Consider the following 16,771-nt stretch of genomic DNA (forward strand, 5'->3'; position numbering starts at 1 on the left):
AGGAAGTCATTAGCTGCAGGAGATAAAAATATGCAAATCTTGATCATATTTTCAAGATACGGCAAATATCATGCAGGCCACCCTTTCAACAGTGACACCTCAGCACAGCACAGCACAGCAGCTGAAAGCAGTGGAAGAGTCCACCTAACAAGCAGGCCAAATAAAGGGCTTTCGTGGGCCACATTTGGCCCACAGATCTTATGTTTGACACCGCTGGTCTAACACCAACAGACCCTTGTTCCCTCTAGCCTAGTACAGTGTCTAGTAGAATGTCAGTAGCTCTCTGAGGACTCCGGCAAATAAAAGGCTTGCCCAGCCCTGCTACCAGAGATCCAGGTTTCAGATCCGGTTCAGAAATGGTACACACAGCTCTCAAAAATGCACAGGCAAAACAAAGGAAACTTTTTTTGGCAGTAGTCTGAGAAGAGCCCTCCCTGATGATCTTAGGGGACATGCAGGATTACATGGGGGAAGACAGTCTGTGAGGTATCCAGGTCCAATTATGCCCCCAAAGAAACATGCGTAGTCTGCATGATCTTTGTGGCTCCACACCCCTGTTGCAGCTGTCAATTGAATTTGTCCCCCTAGATCAACATCCTTCTTGACAGCGCAAGAAGGTCTTGCAGGTTCTTCAAACAGCTGAATTTCAGTGCAGAAAAGCAGGCCTTGAAAAACTGACTTTCCTCCATGGAAAAGACCTCACGTTTGCCACTTCCCAAACAGCTGGCTTTTACATACCCCAAGGTGATCATCTTAGAAGAACAGCAACTCTTGGGGGAAGGGAAAAACTTGCTGTTCTCTCCCCAGTTAAATGTGTTTGTGTTTGTTGAAGAGGCTCTTGGCTTAGTGGGCTCATAAACACAAGACACTTCAACCTGCCACCTGATCCTTATTCTGGTCTCTAATCTGTCATTTCTCTTTATGTTTTTCGTGCTCCTGCATTAAAGGCCCAAGATCACCCGCTAACAAGGCCCTATAAAACATATTTGCTGAAATCCAGCTTTGGATACAGCTGGAAGTCTCCAGTGTCCTGTAAGTCCTCAATTTTCTCCATGCAATTTTAATTAAACAGCAGCTTACACTTCGCTTGAAACACAAAGTGGGGGTGACAGGAACAGGTTACACACCTGGGCTTTGTAAACGTATATCTTTGCCGGTCATATCAGAGCAGTGGTGCAGCTAGAGCATCTAGCACCCAGGGCCATGATGTTGGATGTAAACCCCCTTAAGTGCCTGACCCAAAAGTAATTGTGATGGTGTTTACTTCTGAGTTTAGGGTGCGCTTGGAGAGGTTGCACGCCGCTTGGTGCGGCCAAACAAAAAAGCGGACAGCCACTCAAAGTGGCTTGCAATTGCTCCGAGTGCCCGTGGGGGGGGGGTTTGCAGGAGAAAGTATTGCAGTGCAGTATCCTTATCACTGCAGTACCTTCTCTTGCACCAATGGGTAGAGAGTCATATCGAGTTGGTTCCACCTTGGGAACTGCTGTTAGGGGGTGCCAGGGTTGGCATCCCTTCAAGACATGGTACCCGGTGCAATGCACCCCCTGCCCCCCTTAGCTATGCCACTGTATGAGAGCATGGGGCAGAACAATGTTTGCCAATTAAGAGAGAGCAAAGCGGCATTTGTTTAAAATCTGTTTTAAACCCTCCTGTGTTTGGCAAAGCCCCCACCTCTGGTCACTTCTAAATGTCTTGATTTTCCACAAAAGTCTCATTCAGGAATCCAGTGGAGGGGCATGAAACAGAATCACTCCACATCACTTGCCTTCCATCTTCCCCCCCCCCAACCCAAATGCCCCATTTGGTCTCTTTGCTTGGATAGCAGTGGCTGGAAGAGGGATGGGAAAAGCTTTGAGGGTTTTCTTTTTTTCCTCCTTTTTAAATACCCATTTCCATTTTAAAACTCGCTGGAAATTAAAGCTAAATGAAGCCTGACGTCTCTGTGCGGGAAAGTGGATCTGGGAGACAAGGCAGCCTGCACCGCGCGAAACAGAGACGCTGAACCAAGCAGAGTTTCAACGCACCGCGATTAATTAACTCGCTTCATTTCAAGCCATTTGTGGCCTTTGAAATATTGATTGGGTCTTTTTTTCCCCCTTAAAACATCCCTTTTTTTCTCTCTCTCTGCATTTTTATGATTATGGGGGGAAAAAAGACTTTAATATCTTGTGTGAGAACAACTGTCTCTGCTTTCTTTGCCACACCACCCAGAACAGGCAGACTCATTTTCCTGTTGTATCCAAGCCCTAAGAACAAGGACTGTGGGGCAAAGAAGCCCTCCGCAAAGGCAGATCAGCAGGAGCTGATCTCTGAAAACTGGCTCCTCGGAGGCTGCCCAAGGCCCCTTCTGGGGGGGGGAGAGCAACCCCTCAGGCCGCCCCGAGAAGAGGGCTTCATGTCGGATTCTGCCCTGGGGCTAGAGCTGGTGAGGTCCTTGCATGAGGAATCCAAGCTCCACCTCATCACTCCCATCACTCAAAAAGACGAGACAGGAAGGACACATGAGCCAGCCAGCTAGCACCCCTTTCAGTTCCTGCAAGCTCTCAAGTGAGAATTAATTCATGGGGGAATTAATTAGCCTCCTTGGTCCCCTTCGGGGAGAAAGGCAGAATATAAATCAAACAAACAAACAAACAAACAAATGCTCTGTCATTGCTCTGTGGGTTCATTCCAGACAAGACTGGCCTTAGGTCCTGTGGGGTCCAATGCAAAATATTTTTTAGGACACCCCCTATTCACCAGGACGAGTGCAGTGGTAAGGCAGCTAGCAGCGGTGTCACTGCCAACTGCTGGGGGGGGGGGGCATTTTCAAGCCAATCAGACCAGGAGCAGGTGGGAAGGAGGACTGTCTTGCGGCAATGCTCCGCACACCACGCTCTCTTCCTGATGCCTTGGCCTGGAAGATTCCATGCAGGAGTGCCAGCTACTGCCTGCAAAACACCTGCACTGCCCCAAGAACAGCCAATAGAATGAGGAGAGCTTCATTCATTCCGTACTCACTTTGTTCACAAGCATCATCAAGGGGATAGGTGTGCAAACACAAACATTTTCTTGTACGTTTTGTGATTATTTTATGTTTAGATGTATATTTTGATTAAGTGTAAGCTGCCGTCAGTTGTCTAAAAATGAGAAAGGATAGGATATAAATGCTTTAAATTAAAATAAATACACGTACACAAAATTTCATGGGTATATCATCCAGGTGCTGTTTGAGATTCTGCTGTTTTGACGTTCTGTTGAACTTTTTCTGAAGGTCTTAGTACTGCCTTAATATAATTATGAACAATTGAAATGTGTGGGAGAAACCAATTTCCAATGTTTGGTGACCCCTTGAATTATCTTCACAGTTCATGGGTGTCAAGACGATCACCCAGAGAGTCAGGGAGAGATTCGGGGAAATTCCTGACTGTGGCAGGATGCAACCCACACCCTCTTTCATCAGCCTAAACCACCTAACCCTTGAGGATAAGGGTTCTTTTCTCTTGTGGAAGGTCTTCATGAGTTATATATGTTTTATAGAAGGAAGATTCCTTCTGAAGGAGAAAGGAAACCTTAAGAGACAACCAAGAGCTCCTCCAACCCTATCAGATTGTTCTTTTCGTCATCACTACCAAGCCTTAGAGATGTGGGTTGCTTATTGTGGGTCAATGTCGTGAATATGTACAGTTTAGGCCTAGTAGCATGTGGAGCCTGAACCAAAGTAAACCAGTAACAGAGAAGTGGCTTGCAGTTCCTAGCTGCAAGGATGTGAGTAACAACAGCCAACGGAATTTACAACTCAATGAGAGGTGATAAGGTAGCACCTACACAGACAGAAAGGCGCCCATGGACCTCCAGTGGGGAGGGGAGAGCTGAGAGGGCTAGCATCCAGCCCCACTTTGGGAAGATTCTGTCCCCAAGAGTTCTGATTGGACAGTTTAAATGAGTACAGAGTCACCTGTTAGCATGAGAAATATAAGAACAAAGCCCAAGGGGTGTGCCTTTGTCTGTTTGGTGGAAAAGGTTGTGGGTGCAACATCCTGCAGGCAGAGCCTGGTCCCCCAGGGCCATGCGGCCTCATAGGTAAAGGAGCTGAAAGATCTACAAAAGAAAGCTGACCCAGGTGAGAGTTAGGGAATAATAGAGATAGCCAGTTAGCTTTGTTATTTTAATGCTGAGATGTTTCCTAGAAGTTTTATGCCTCTAGCATTTGTTGCCTTTTGTAACTTTATGTAACCCTACCTACTTAATAAAGTAAAAATCCTTTTACTAAGTTGTTCATTTTCTGTTGGGGACAAAGGTTCAGAATCCTGCCTAACCGTTCAGCAAGATACCAAATACTCATTGAGGACTAGTAACGTGAGGACTGAGGCTTTAATTAAAGAAAGTGCTCAGCGCCTGCAAGGGATAGAATTAAGCCTAGAGGGTCTCGGTATCTCTGGACTGAGACACTGGCACGTACAGGGTGGTGGCAGTACTACCGAACAGGGGTCCTTGAGGGCTCTAGGGTTCAAGAACCAAGAACTCTGAGCACCCCAAAACCCTGGGAGTGTACGACAGTCAGGACCAGGAGAACAAAGGCAAAACTCTTTTGCCCCCACAAGTGTATGGATCTGTGATCCAGACCTCCTGTTTGAACAGCAGTCCTCAGAATACCTTCTGCTTGTCCTGAATACAAATCAAAGGCACTGCAAACTACCCATCACTGTGAATTACTTTCTGTCTCCTGATCGGAGAACGCCTAACATTAAAGAATCCGCATTAGAGGCATAATATTCCCATTATTCAGAAGGGCTGTGATTAAAAAGCACTGCCTGGGATCTGTATTCCTGGTCGCTTTTGAACTTGACAAGTTATTTATCCTGGGATTAATACACATAACCCCTCCCCAGCTCTGGCAAAAAATAAGAAAAAAAAAATAAAAAGATTTTTGAAGAAAAAAAAATCAAATCCTTCAGACTCTGGTATATTAATAAATGGGACACGGTGTCTTTTCAATCATTGGCTCCACCAATTCAGAATAAATTTCCAACTCATTTGCAAAGCCCTTGGCTTCCTGATCAGCCAGAGACACAGGAGCTGACAGCATGTTCTCTTGCTGTGTTGTTCTCCTGCCTCGCTCTGGTTGGGGGGTGGGTGAGCTTCCATCCACTGATTTTCTAAAACTCACGTGGCAGTACCAGTTGGAAACTGTTTTGAAAAGTTCATCACCTGGTGGGCTTTTAAAAACAAGTTTCTTCCCATACAAGCCAACTAAGACAACGTCTATGTATCTATAGACCAATCTTCATGAGGTTTTTTTAAATACAGCATTCCAAGTAACATAGGACCCAATCCTATCCAACTTGCCAGTGCAGATGCAGCCAACCCCACAGAGCATGCACTGCATCCTGCTTGGGGGGACGACAGTCGCAGAGGCCTCCTTGAGGTAAGAGAATGCACTGTGGCTGCATTGGTGCTGGAAAGTTGGATAGGACTGGGCCCTTAGTCCACCACAAGCTGACTGTGGGAAAGGCAAAGGCTTCTTTCTGCTATTGTACTTCCGTATTTGCTGACACCAGTTGTGGGATTCAGGAGGGTTAGGGAGTTTAGGCACTCCTTGGGAACATCTACTGTATATAACTGGACAGATTAATGGAGGACAAGTCAAATCATGAGGACTGTGTGCGACCTCTGGGTTTTAGAGGGGGCCTATGTCTGAGTGCCAGATGCAAGGGAGTGACAACAGGATGCAGGTGTCTTGTTATCGTGTGTGCTATCCAAAAGGACCCAGCCTTCTCCGATGCTTCTGGCTTGGTGAAACCCAAACAGATGTGCTGGGACCTAGAAGCCACTTAGAGGGCCTCATCCACCCACCTGCTGATTCTGCCAGGCCTTCACTAATAAGCAAGCCAAGGATGGAGCCAAAAACTTTGGGAAGTGTCGTAGACTTGGTCTCACTCCCAGGGTTTTGGGGTGCTCAGAGTTGTTGGTTCTGAACCCTAGAGCCCTCAAAGATCCCTGTTCGGTAGTACTGCCACCACCCTGTAAGAGCCAGTGCCTCAGTCCAGGGACACCGAGACCCTCTAGGCTTAACTATATCCCTTGTAGGCACTGAGCACTTAAAGTCTCAGTCCTCAAGTTACTAGTCTACAATGAGGATTTTTGGTAGCTTGCTGAACGGCTAGGCAGGATTCTGAACCTTTGTCCCCAACAGACAATGAACCAACATGGTAAAAGGATTTTTACTTTATTAAGTACATAGGGTTACAAAAAGTTACAAAATGCAGCAAATGCTAGAGGCATAAAAACTTCTAGGAAACATATCAGCATAAAATAATAAAGCTAACTGGCTACCTCTATTAATTCCTAACTCTCACCTGGGTCAGCTTCTTTTGTAGATCCTCAGTTACCTATGAGGCCACATGGTCCTGGACCACCTATCTCACCAAGAGACAAAGACCAAAGACGAAGACAAAGAACAAAGGCACCCCTTTGGGCTTTGTTCTTATACTTCTCATGCCAAGAGGATGGTGTGACTCTCTACTCATTTCAAACTGTCCAATCAGAACTCTTGGGGACAGAATCTTCTCAAAGTGGGGCTGGATGCTAGTTCTCTTAGTTCTCCCCCTCTCCACTGGGGATTCCTGGCCGCCTCTCTGGCTACTGAGGTGCTACATTTATCACCTTCCATTGAGCTGTAAATTCCTTGCAGCTAGGACTCAATCCACTTCTATGTTACTGGGTTACTTTGGTTCAGGCTTTGCAATGCTACTAGGCCTGAACTGCGCATATTCATGACCGGAAGGAACTGCTGAGTGTGAGAAGAGGCAGAGGCAAGAGTAAACACTAGCAAAAGATCATACTGTGGTGGTGGTGGTGGGGTAGAGTACATGATGGTTTGTGGCTGGCAGGGAGAAGGGTATTAGAGAAGCCGAGCCTTTGCCCAGATAACACCAGACACTCCTGGCCCTCAACAGTGCTGGGTAAAAAGCACACCAAGTGACTTGTTAACCTCACCCACCTTCGCACTCTGGCTGTGTGCCACTCCAAGACCCGTTGGCTTGACACACTCTCTGCAGCGACCCACGGAGCGCATAGCCTGGCTCGCAGCTGAACCAGACGGTGCTCTCCACGCTCATGTCATTTCCCCCATGCCGGATGCCGTGAGAAGGGATTCCGGGATCGCCACACAGTCCCCGGAGGCTTCCTGCAGGAGGGAAAAGAAAATCACAGCCAGTCATGCTTCCTCATATCATTTCCCACACCCTGAGTGGAGTTATCAAGAACTGAAGGTACAACTTCTGGGAGCAGGCAGCCAGGGGCAGAGTCCTTCCTTTCCCACCAACTGGAACTTAAATGTGCTAATCTGTGCTTTGAACATGGAGGAAAACATTGTTGGCTTATGACAGCAATGCCTCCAGGTCTGCAATACAACCTCCAGGTAGGACTGAACTTCTGGAGTTGGTGATCGCCCCCTTGTGGCTAAGAGAAAGAACGACCACAAGCATCACTCCCAATGGGGCCGTCCACCTTCCCACCTGAGCAATGAGGCAGGGAGCCGCTCCAGCGCCCGTCCAGCTGACACATGCGTGTTGAATTGCCGACCAGGCTCCTCCCTTCCGAGCAGCTGTAGCGCACCACGGAGCCCACGGTGTAGGCGTCGCCCGAGATCTGGGCGTAGGGCGGGGTTCCGGGATGGCCGCAGGAAACCACTGCAACAAGCGGCAATAGCACACTCTTGAGTTGACGCGGTGCTCATCTTGCAGTGCAGACATCCAAAAGGAAAAACAGATAAGGCCTCCCCAGCCCCAATAGCATTGGTAGCTTTGACCTGGACCCCCTTCCCCCGAATATTTCTGGGGCCAATTCATACAATGTGGGTTCTAGGTGGGCTGAATGTCAAGGTTTACTTTAAGGACCCCATGAGGAAGGAACACAAATTGACCTCTTGTTCCTCCTGAGCTGGCAGCTCCTGGTTGGCCAACCTGCTGGTGTTCAGTGGATTGGGTGGCTTATATCTCATGGCACAGCTGGTCTCATTTCACACCTCATTATAACCCTTCTTAAGACACATGGAAATGTTTGGGACAAAATGCTTCTCCCACAACCAGCTGAGAGCTGCTCCAGTGCAGGAAACTAAGAAATGGAGCTGTGAACCAGGACCGCTGCTCTGGGCGGAACCTCCCTGCTGCCACAATTTCTCCCTGGGAGGCAAGCCTCAGTCTTCTCCACCTGCAACAGGCAATACTTACCTTACAGGGCTGTTGTAGGACAAACAAGACAATACATGTAAAGTACTTGTAAAGCAAGGGATGGACATAGTGGATAGAGAGATGCTCTTTACACTCTCACATAACACCAGAACCAGAGGACATCCACTAAAATTGAGTGTTGGGAGGGTTAGGACAGACAAAAGAAAATATTTCTTTACTCAGCGTGTGGTTGGTCTGTGCAACTCCTTGCCACAGGATGTGTTGATGGCATCTGGCCCGGACGCCTTTAAAAGGGGATTGGACAAGTTTCTGGAGGAAAAATCCATTACGAGTTACAAGCTATGATGCGTACGTGCAACCTCCTAATTTTAGAAATGGGCTCTGTCAGAATGCCAGATGCAAGGGAGGGCACCAGGTTGCAGGTCTCTTGTTATGTGGTGTGCTCCCTGGGCATTTGGTGGGCCGCTGTGAGATACAGGAAGCTGGACTAGATGGGCCTCTGGCCTGATCCAGTGGGGCTGTTCTTATGTTCTTACTTTGCACATCATAAAGCACTCTAAAGCAGTAGTTCTCAAACTTTTCAGCATTGCGACACACCTACAAAAAAAGTTTTACTTTATCAGCCATCCAAACCTCTGTGTCTATAACGGTGAATGGGCAGCAGTGCTCCCCCAAATATCTTGAGGCACTTTGCCTGATCGACCCTGCCAGTTTTGCAAACCATCAAGAATTGGGTCGTAACCCATTGGTGGGCCACAGACCCACGGTATAAGAACTACTGCTCTACGTAGTTCATTACTAAGTAATCATTACTAGGTCAGCATTTCCCAGACTGTGGATCATGGCCCACTGGTGGAAACTGGACCAGGACCATGGCAGCAGATCGGGTTAAAGCAGGGGTTCCCAAAGTGTGCCTCACATCACATTAGGGGGCACTCACAGGGATGCTGTGGAAAGTCTCTGGTCGCCACTCCTACCTGTCCTCCTTGGATGTCACCATCTTGCATCACACAAAATCTTGCAAGATTTGGGTGCCACCATCTTGGATCTCACAAGATTTCGTGAGATCCAAGATGGTGGCACAAGGAAGAAGAAGCTATGTGGGTTTCATGACCCAGGTAAGTCTGGGAGCCACTGGGCTAAAGCCTCCTCTGTTCCCTGCCACAGTCTTCACATCTGAGCTGGCCAAAATATGAGTTAACAGCTGCTACTAACTCATACTTTGGCCCTGAAAAAGTGCCTAGCCTGGAATCACTTGTGAAACACACACCTCTCGCCACTTTCTCCTAGCAGTTTGACACAAGAGCGTGACTATCACACGCTTCGGTACCTTTACTGGCATATTAAAAGTTTACAGAGAATAAATGACATAATAAAATAGAACAGCTTTGGAAATGTTAACTTCAAACTTTGGCCTTAGAGACTACGGCTAAAAGTTCCGCCACCAGGTTGGTGACAGGAGGGGGATAATCACTGAGAAGAATTGGGAAAGGATCAACGAGGGAAACAGGAAGAGAAGAAAGAAGTAAGTGGGACCTGAGGTTGTGATGAGCAGTGCACCGAAGAAGGATATGATCCAGAGTGTCTGGTTCAACTGAACAAAATAGACATAATCTATTTGGACGAGGAGTTTTGGAGAATCTCCCTTGATGTAATGCCGATGGAAAGATATTCAGTCTCACCAGCATAAAAGTCCGTCTTTTACTAGGGTTGGTAAAGAGCATGACTATTAACAGCCCCCCCCCAACCCAACCCCACCCCTAGTGGTCTCCTAGGACCACTGAAATCTGATCTGATTTGAGGGTTCTTAGCATGGGGGGGGGGAGTCTTCAGCATGAAGACCTACTTTAGCCACTGCTCTAAAAATGCAAACTCCAACATCTGGCTGAAATATGCAAGGTTGACTTTTTCATAACAAAGAAGAGATTTAGAGCCCAATCCTATGCATGTCTACTCTGAAGTGAGCCCCGTTATAGTCAGTGGGGCTTACTGCCAGGAAAGTGTGGATAGGATTGTAGCCTGAATCACTGTATTTGCGTACATCAGCTCGCCCCCCCCCCCATTGAACTGAAAGCCAGACCATGCCAAGATTTCCAGAGATGCTCTGGGAGCAAACACTTGAGAACTCGTGCTGTGACAAATAATTTAATAACTGATCCTCCAGGAATTACACCCATGCTGGGGGGGGGGGGAGAGACTGCAGCAATGATGGCACTCTTAAGGATTAACAATTGTTGATGTATTAGATTTTGCTAATGCATAATTCACTGATTCAGTAGGGTGATTTTTTTTTTCCTAACTGGGAATTGCTGGGACATGACAATAATATACCACAGTGATTCTCCCCACATATATCTTCGCCCTATAAAAAGTACACAGAGTTTGCCAACTGACAGCCCAATCCTATCCACTCTTTCCTGGGAGCAAGCCCCGTTGACACTAATGGGACTTACTTCTGAGTAGAGATGCATAGGATTGGGCTGTACCTGAGCTCTTTTTTGACCCAGAACACCACCACGGTGGGGCAAGCAGCAGACTTAGGGTAAAGAGTCATCCCAAGTCTGCTGGCACCATCCTCCAGCCTGCTTAATGATGTGACCATTCCAGGAGGTCACTGAATCGAGGAGAAACAATTGAGAAAAGATCACAAAATACAACAACCTGGATATCGAAATGCAGTGCGTTTGGGGAAAGTAAACAACCACCACTGCTATTGCCATTGGTGTAACTCAGCGCAATCCCCAAGGTCCTTAAATATTCGGCCAATATAGGCATTGACAAGATAACAATTGGACAACTTCAATGAGTCACACTGCTGGGAATATCGGACATTATACGGAGATCTCTCACCGGTTCTTCGACTCTTGGGAAGGGTTCGAACTAGTGAGCGCCCAAAAATCCCAAATACAACAATCCCAAAAATAACAATAAGCAGCAACATTTGTACAGAACATTCAAGAGATCAAAGCGCTTCACAGGTATTATCCTGAAGGAAAGCATTACGCCCATATTGCGGATGGGGAAGACTGAGGCGCAGAGAGCAGAGCTTGCCTACGGTCACCTAATGAGCTTGTGGCAAAGGTGAGATTCAAACCTGGGAAGTCCTGATGCAGAGCTCGGTTTCATCAGCCGCTATGGCTCCCCAGATCTTGGCTGCCAACACTCGGTGGCCGCTTTTGCTTGAAAAGCGGCAGTCAGTGGCGTTGGCTTGTCCGGGATGTCTCTGGTCGCCCCCAAGGATCACAGCATGGGAGTCACTTTGTCAGTTTCCCATGACGTGCACACTGTGGCATGCTGCTCACACAGGAAAAACAGAAGGTGCGGGGTGGAGGGAAAACTGTATGCGTATTTTCTAAATTGCTCAGCGTGAAGGGAGGGAAGGGAGGGACAACAAGAACTTACAAAAGCATCTTTTTGAAAGGGGTGAAACTTGGGAACATCTGCACTTCGTCAAATATGGAGGAGCGACACAGAAGCTGTTTGAATTCCCCCAAGCTGCTGCACCTCCCCGGATGTCATTTTCCCCCCTGTTAATTGGCAAATTGCTGGTGCAACCAGTGTGTATCCTGGGAGCATTCTGTTGTCTAGAGAGGGCAGCGTAGTCTGCCATGTTCCCTCCTTCTGCCCCATAGGCCTATTCCTTTTGAACTGCATATACACACACTGGCCCTTTCCTGCAAAACCATAACTAGGATGGAGCCTGAGGGGCACCTGCCCTGCGTGCTAAGCCGGGGGGGAGGGCGCATGACGGTCCCTCAACCTAGTTGCAGAAGAGGCACTGGCTGTGTCATGCCCCTGTATCTATTCCAGGAGATATGAAGCCACAGAGAGCGCCCCTCTCCTGGGGAGAACCTGTGAGTGACAGTTTTGGGTTCTGGTGGCTTTGTGCCCCCCTGTTCCTTCTCGTGGGGAGGCTTCCCTTCAACGTCAGGCGAGGTCATGATGTCACTGCCCTGGGAGCTGGGACAGTGTGCTACGGCTGTGTTTCCCTGGAGAAAAGCTGAGTAAACATTTCAGCTTCCCCACACTGCTATATTGATGATAGCTTATTTACGAGCGACCTCCAGCCAACAAGGAGAGGGGGCTGGGAAGCACTTGGCCTCACCACCAAGCAAAGGTCTAACAGGTGCACCTGGATCTAGACACAGGTACAGATCTGACCTCAGGTGAGCCACTGCAGTGTTCCTGCCACCTTTTTGATTTTGAGGCTCAGGCTTGCACTTTGGCCAAACCCCCCCCCCCAAATCTTCAGCAGGCACCTTCAGTCGCCCACCACCCTTCCTGATTGGTCTGCAAGGAGTAGTGGCATAGCTAAGGCATTTGACACCCAGGGGCACAAAATTTGTGTGGCAAGGAGAGAAGGGACAGAATGACACACAGTAGTAGGGCACAATGATTTGTAGCAGTGCTTGCAAACAGTGACGTTTACTTAGAAGTAAGCCCATTGTGTCCAGTAATACTGTAATTCTATCATACTACCCATAAACAAATAACTCTAGTGATTGGTCACGAGCAGGCAAGACAGAAGAGGGTTCCTCACTCAGTCGCCCACTCCTCTTGCCCACTGGGCTCTTGAAAGTGAATCCCACGTTGTAGGATAGGATCTGGGGTGGGTCCCAGTTATCGACCAATTCAAGACCTAATGCACCAGTGAGCCTAGAGACAGGCTAATGGCATCATATGCAAAGCACTCAGGTGCAAGTCAGGCTCTGGCTGCTGGAAATCCTGAAGACCCCCTGGAAACAGAGAAAGCTGGAGGGGATCTGTGGCAAATGCATCATGAAGCAGGAGCCTCTGCCTGCCGTCCTCCTTCTGTCTACTTGTCTCTCTGCTTCATGGCTAATTTTGAGGACTCCTCCCTCCCTCCCCCAGCTCCTAGGGAAGAGGGGTAGTTAAGAGGAGAGCTAATCAGAGACAGGAAAACAATGCAGGGGCTTCTGGTTTCTTCTTTCTTATCTGCTAACTGGATAAGAGGCACTTTTTCAAGTGGGTGCTCCTCTTTTTAGCAGGGGGAGAGTAATTGGCCCACCTCACCCCAGCACTGTCTTTTCTGGTGGCTGTCTGCTGGTGTTCTTTTTGCATCTTTTTAGATTGTGAGCCCTTTTGGGACAGGGAGCCATTAGATATTTGATTTTCTCTGTAAACCGCTTTGTGAACTTTTTGTTGAAAAGCGGTATATAAATACTGTTGTTGTTGCTGTTGTTGTTGTTGTTGTTGTGTGCCATCTGTCTGTCTGTCTGTCTGTCTGTCTGTCTCTCTCTCTCTCTCTCTCTCTCTCTCTCTCTCTCTCTCTGGGGACTTCAGAAGTCCTAACAATCAAGGCCTGGCATTCTTGAGCCTGCTTCTGAATTGCGACATGGTGAGTGCAAACTGTGGGTCGCAAAATGGTGAGTCCCAAAATGTGGACTCCTGGAAGTCTCTGTTTTTAATTCAATTTTTTTTTTAAAAAAAAAAATCAAGTTTCTAATCCTCATGGAGAACAACCTGAAAACACATCAGGCGTTCTCTGAAAAGGTGGTCGTATTTGCCTATCTGACAACACTGTTGCTTCACTCATTGCTTCCCTTCCACCACACAGCATTTTATCTTTGCCTTATCAAAACTCAACTATCGGGCTGAGAAGAGACCGTTCATATGAAGTTGGCTGCCGCAGAGGGCAGCTTTGATGGTTTTGTTCCAAGCACAGAATTTGAGTTTCTTTTGGCAGGACACTGATTGGCTAGCAGAGAATCAGAACTCCCTTATCTACCTGGCCTAGCTGACAGGGGTCATGATCTGGGTGGGGGTGGGGGGGGATGTTTGCAAGACAGTTAAGGGCACTGAGCCTCTCAAGGAAACCAAATAACTTACAATGACACACTGGGAGGGGCCGATCCCAAGTGCCATCCCCCTGACAGGTCAGGACATGGGTGCCCAGTAAGTAATAACCGTGGTTGCACAGATAAGAGACTGTCGTTCCAAAGCTGTATCTGTGAGGCCCGCTCGGCTGCACTTGTCTCACGCTCTTTTCCAGGTGCCCGGGGTCTGTACAGTTTACAACTGCAAGCAAATCACAGGAGAAATAACAAAGAAAACCAGAGGGTGTCACCAGGGACAAAGGATTTCTATTTTACTCAAGTCAGAGGAAAGGTGGTCAGCTTCATATGTTATACCGTGGGTCCGCTGGCTCTGCACCCATGGATTTAAGCAACCAATGGATTGAAAACGTATTTTTAAAAATTTCACAGACCCTGCTGTAGCCTTCTGCCATTTCACAGCTCTCTCTCTGGCTGGAGCACTTGCCTTGTTAAAGCAAGTTTAGGCCATTAACCCCACTTCCACAAATTCCTGCCATTTTCACAATTTTTGAAGCACGACATCTGCAGACTAGAGCATCCGCAGATGTTAGAATCCACGTGGGGTCCTGGAACCAAAGCCCCACAGATCCAGTGGGCCCACTGTACTTTTCAAAAATGCATTTCCTTTCAATAAACTGTCAGCATCAATCCAAATATTATGCCTTCAAAGAAGCCAGTTGATTACTAGGGAGGAGGGAGCCCCAAACCTAACAAGCAGTGGAGCACAAACAGCGCTAGCGAAATGGTTTCAGAATTGGGGCCCGCTATGTCTGTGATCAAGGGAGAAGTTTTGCTGTGACTGGCAGGAAGAGCACTCATCAGGAACGTGGAAAGAGGGGGACACAGAGGGGCACAGGGCAGGAAGGAGGTGTGCCAGACATGGAGGGGGGAAGGCAGAAGGGAGGGAATTCGAGAAGTGAACCCTACGTACCATGTTCAAAGGCACTAGGTGGCTCTGGAAGGTTGGAGGGGGGGAACCATAGTTGTGGGGTGAGCAGTTTGGGGAACACACAATCAAATCATTCATGCTTTTTTCCTGCTTGAGCCTGGTGTATATAAATATTAAAATTATCTGTTCCAATTATCTCCCCCCCCCTTTTCGCCCAGAACACTGAAAAAACAGAGTGTTTACAACAAAAACAAGCTTCAGAAAATTCAAAAAGGCTGAATTCTGCAGCAACAATGAAAATGGAACAATAATAAAATTAACTGAGAAAACTACATTTAGAAACCCAAATAAGCAACACCTCAAAGAAGAAGGGAGGGGGGAGAATTCCCCTTGAAAAAATCTCTAACGGCGCAACCCTAACCAACTTTTCAGCACTGGCATAGCTGTGCCAGTGAGGCACGCGCTGCATCCTGCAGTTGGGGGGCAGTCACGGAGGCCTCCTTAAGGTAAGGGAATGGTTATTCCCCTACGTCAAAGTTGCATTGCCCTGACCTTGGGGCAGGAAAGTCGGTTAGGATTGAGCCCTTAATTGCTGATAGTTACCAAAGGAAGGAAAAGGGGGAGGGATGGAGATACCCATAGGAGACGGGTTCCAGAGGGCAGGTGTCATGGCCAGTAAGGCCCTGTTTCTTTTCTTGCAGCAGGAGGTGGGTTAATGTACAGGAGACTGAAGCATTTGTGTGGTTGGTTCACTATCAGCCCTGCTCATGGCTGACCAGGGATGATACAAATGAAACAAGGCACTCCAGCTCAGCTTCTGCATGAGACAAGACCCCCCCCTCCATTCCTGCCTTGCCCAGATTCTAGAAGAGACCCCCTTCTGTTCTCGTCTCTGTTTTTCCCTTCTACAAACACACCCCAATATATCATTCCTCCTTAGCGGGCTGGCAGGCTCTCCTTCGTCTTCCAAAACTTGTGATCCGCAGTTGCAAGAAGAAGCTAGTAGCAATAGCAGCGACCTTGCCCAATCAGCTCAGGGTTCTGCAAGAGTGCACCATGTCGGCCGTGGGCGCAGGGACGGCACCAGAAGGAGCAGCGAGGTCAACTTACTGTGACAGGTGGGCAGGGCGTTACTCCACTGCCCATTGGCCAGGCACTGGGATTTGGACGTCCCCTCTAGGTGGTAGCCAGTGTTGCACACAAACTTGGCCACGTCGTTCAGGTTGAACTGGTTGCCTTGAGTCAGGCCGTTCGCTGGGTTCCCTGGGTGACCGCAGGTGATGGCTGCAAGGAAGAAGAGCCACAGTGTTAACACACCTTTGGCACCTGGCTGAAGTATAGAAGCATTCCGTCAGGGAGCAGAATGTGACAGTGTGCTGCAGGTCGATACTTGCAGACACACACTTCTCTGTTCTTACGGCCATCCACACCTTGTCTAGTGACACTGTCAGAATCATCCCTTCTCCGTTTTCTCCCTTATTGCACTCACTGCTAGCCGATGGCCACAAGGAAACACTGTCCTTTTAGGAGTCTCTCTTACAGAGCAGTCCCTCTCTAGGTCTGTCCCCAGCCATAATGCACCCGGGGCAGAGACGTCATGATGCCACATGACATTCTGACATCACTTCTGGTTCTCCCTTGAAGAGACAGTGCTTGCTGTGATGGCTTTGTGCCTTCTCCTGTGCAGGCTCTCTTTGAAGGAGAAAGACGCAGTCTCTGCAGTGAGTATCCCCCTCATTCCAGAACCTGGAAGCACTGCAAGCAGTGCAAGGCAGTCACTTCCAGGTTCTTCCCAGAGGAGGAGGCACTGGTGGTTTCACACCCTCCGTTGTTTCTCCTTCAAGGGGAGCCTGCCCAGGAGAAGGAATGGG

General features: G+C 48.2%; 1 protein-coding gene across 1 annotated transcript in view; it reads right to left on the bottom strand.

The window, feature by feature from the left end:
* The window catches only part of CSMD2 (CUB and Sushi multiple domains 2), a 594,109-nt gene that overhangs the window by 26,590 nt on the left and 550,748 nt on the right, over positions 1 to 16,771 (bottom strand). Inside the window, exons 54-57 of the mRNA XM_066638160.1 lie at positions 16,011 to 16,184; positions 14,025 to 14,213; positions 7,500 to 7,673; positions 6,983 to 7,168 (exon numbers count right to left, since the gene is read on the bottom strand). Coding sequence (XP_066494257.1) covers positions 6,983 to 7,168; positions 7,500 to 7,673; positions 14,025 to 14,213; positions 16,011 to 16,184 — 723 coding nt within the window. The remainder of the gene's footprint in view (positions 1 to 6,982; positions 7,169 to 7,499; positions 7,674 to 14,024; positions 14,214 to 16,010; positions 16,185 to 16,771) is intronic.

Source organism: Tiliqua scincoides, chromosome 10 (assembly GCF_035046505.1).
Source record: "Tiliqua scincoides isolate rTilSci1 chromosome 10, rTilSci1.hap2, whole genome shotgun sequence".
Taxonomy (NCBI): Eukaryota; Metazoa; Chordata; class Lepidosauria; order Squamata; family Scincidae; genus Tiliqua; species Tiliqua scincoides.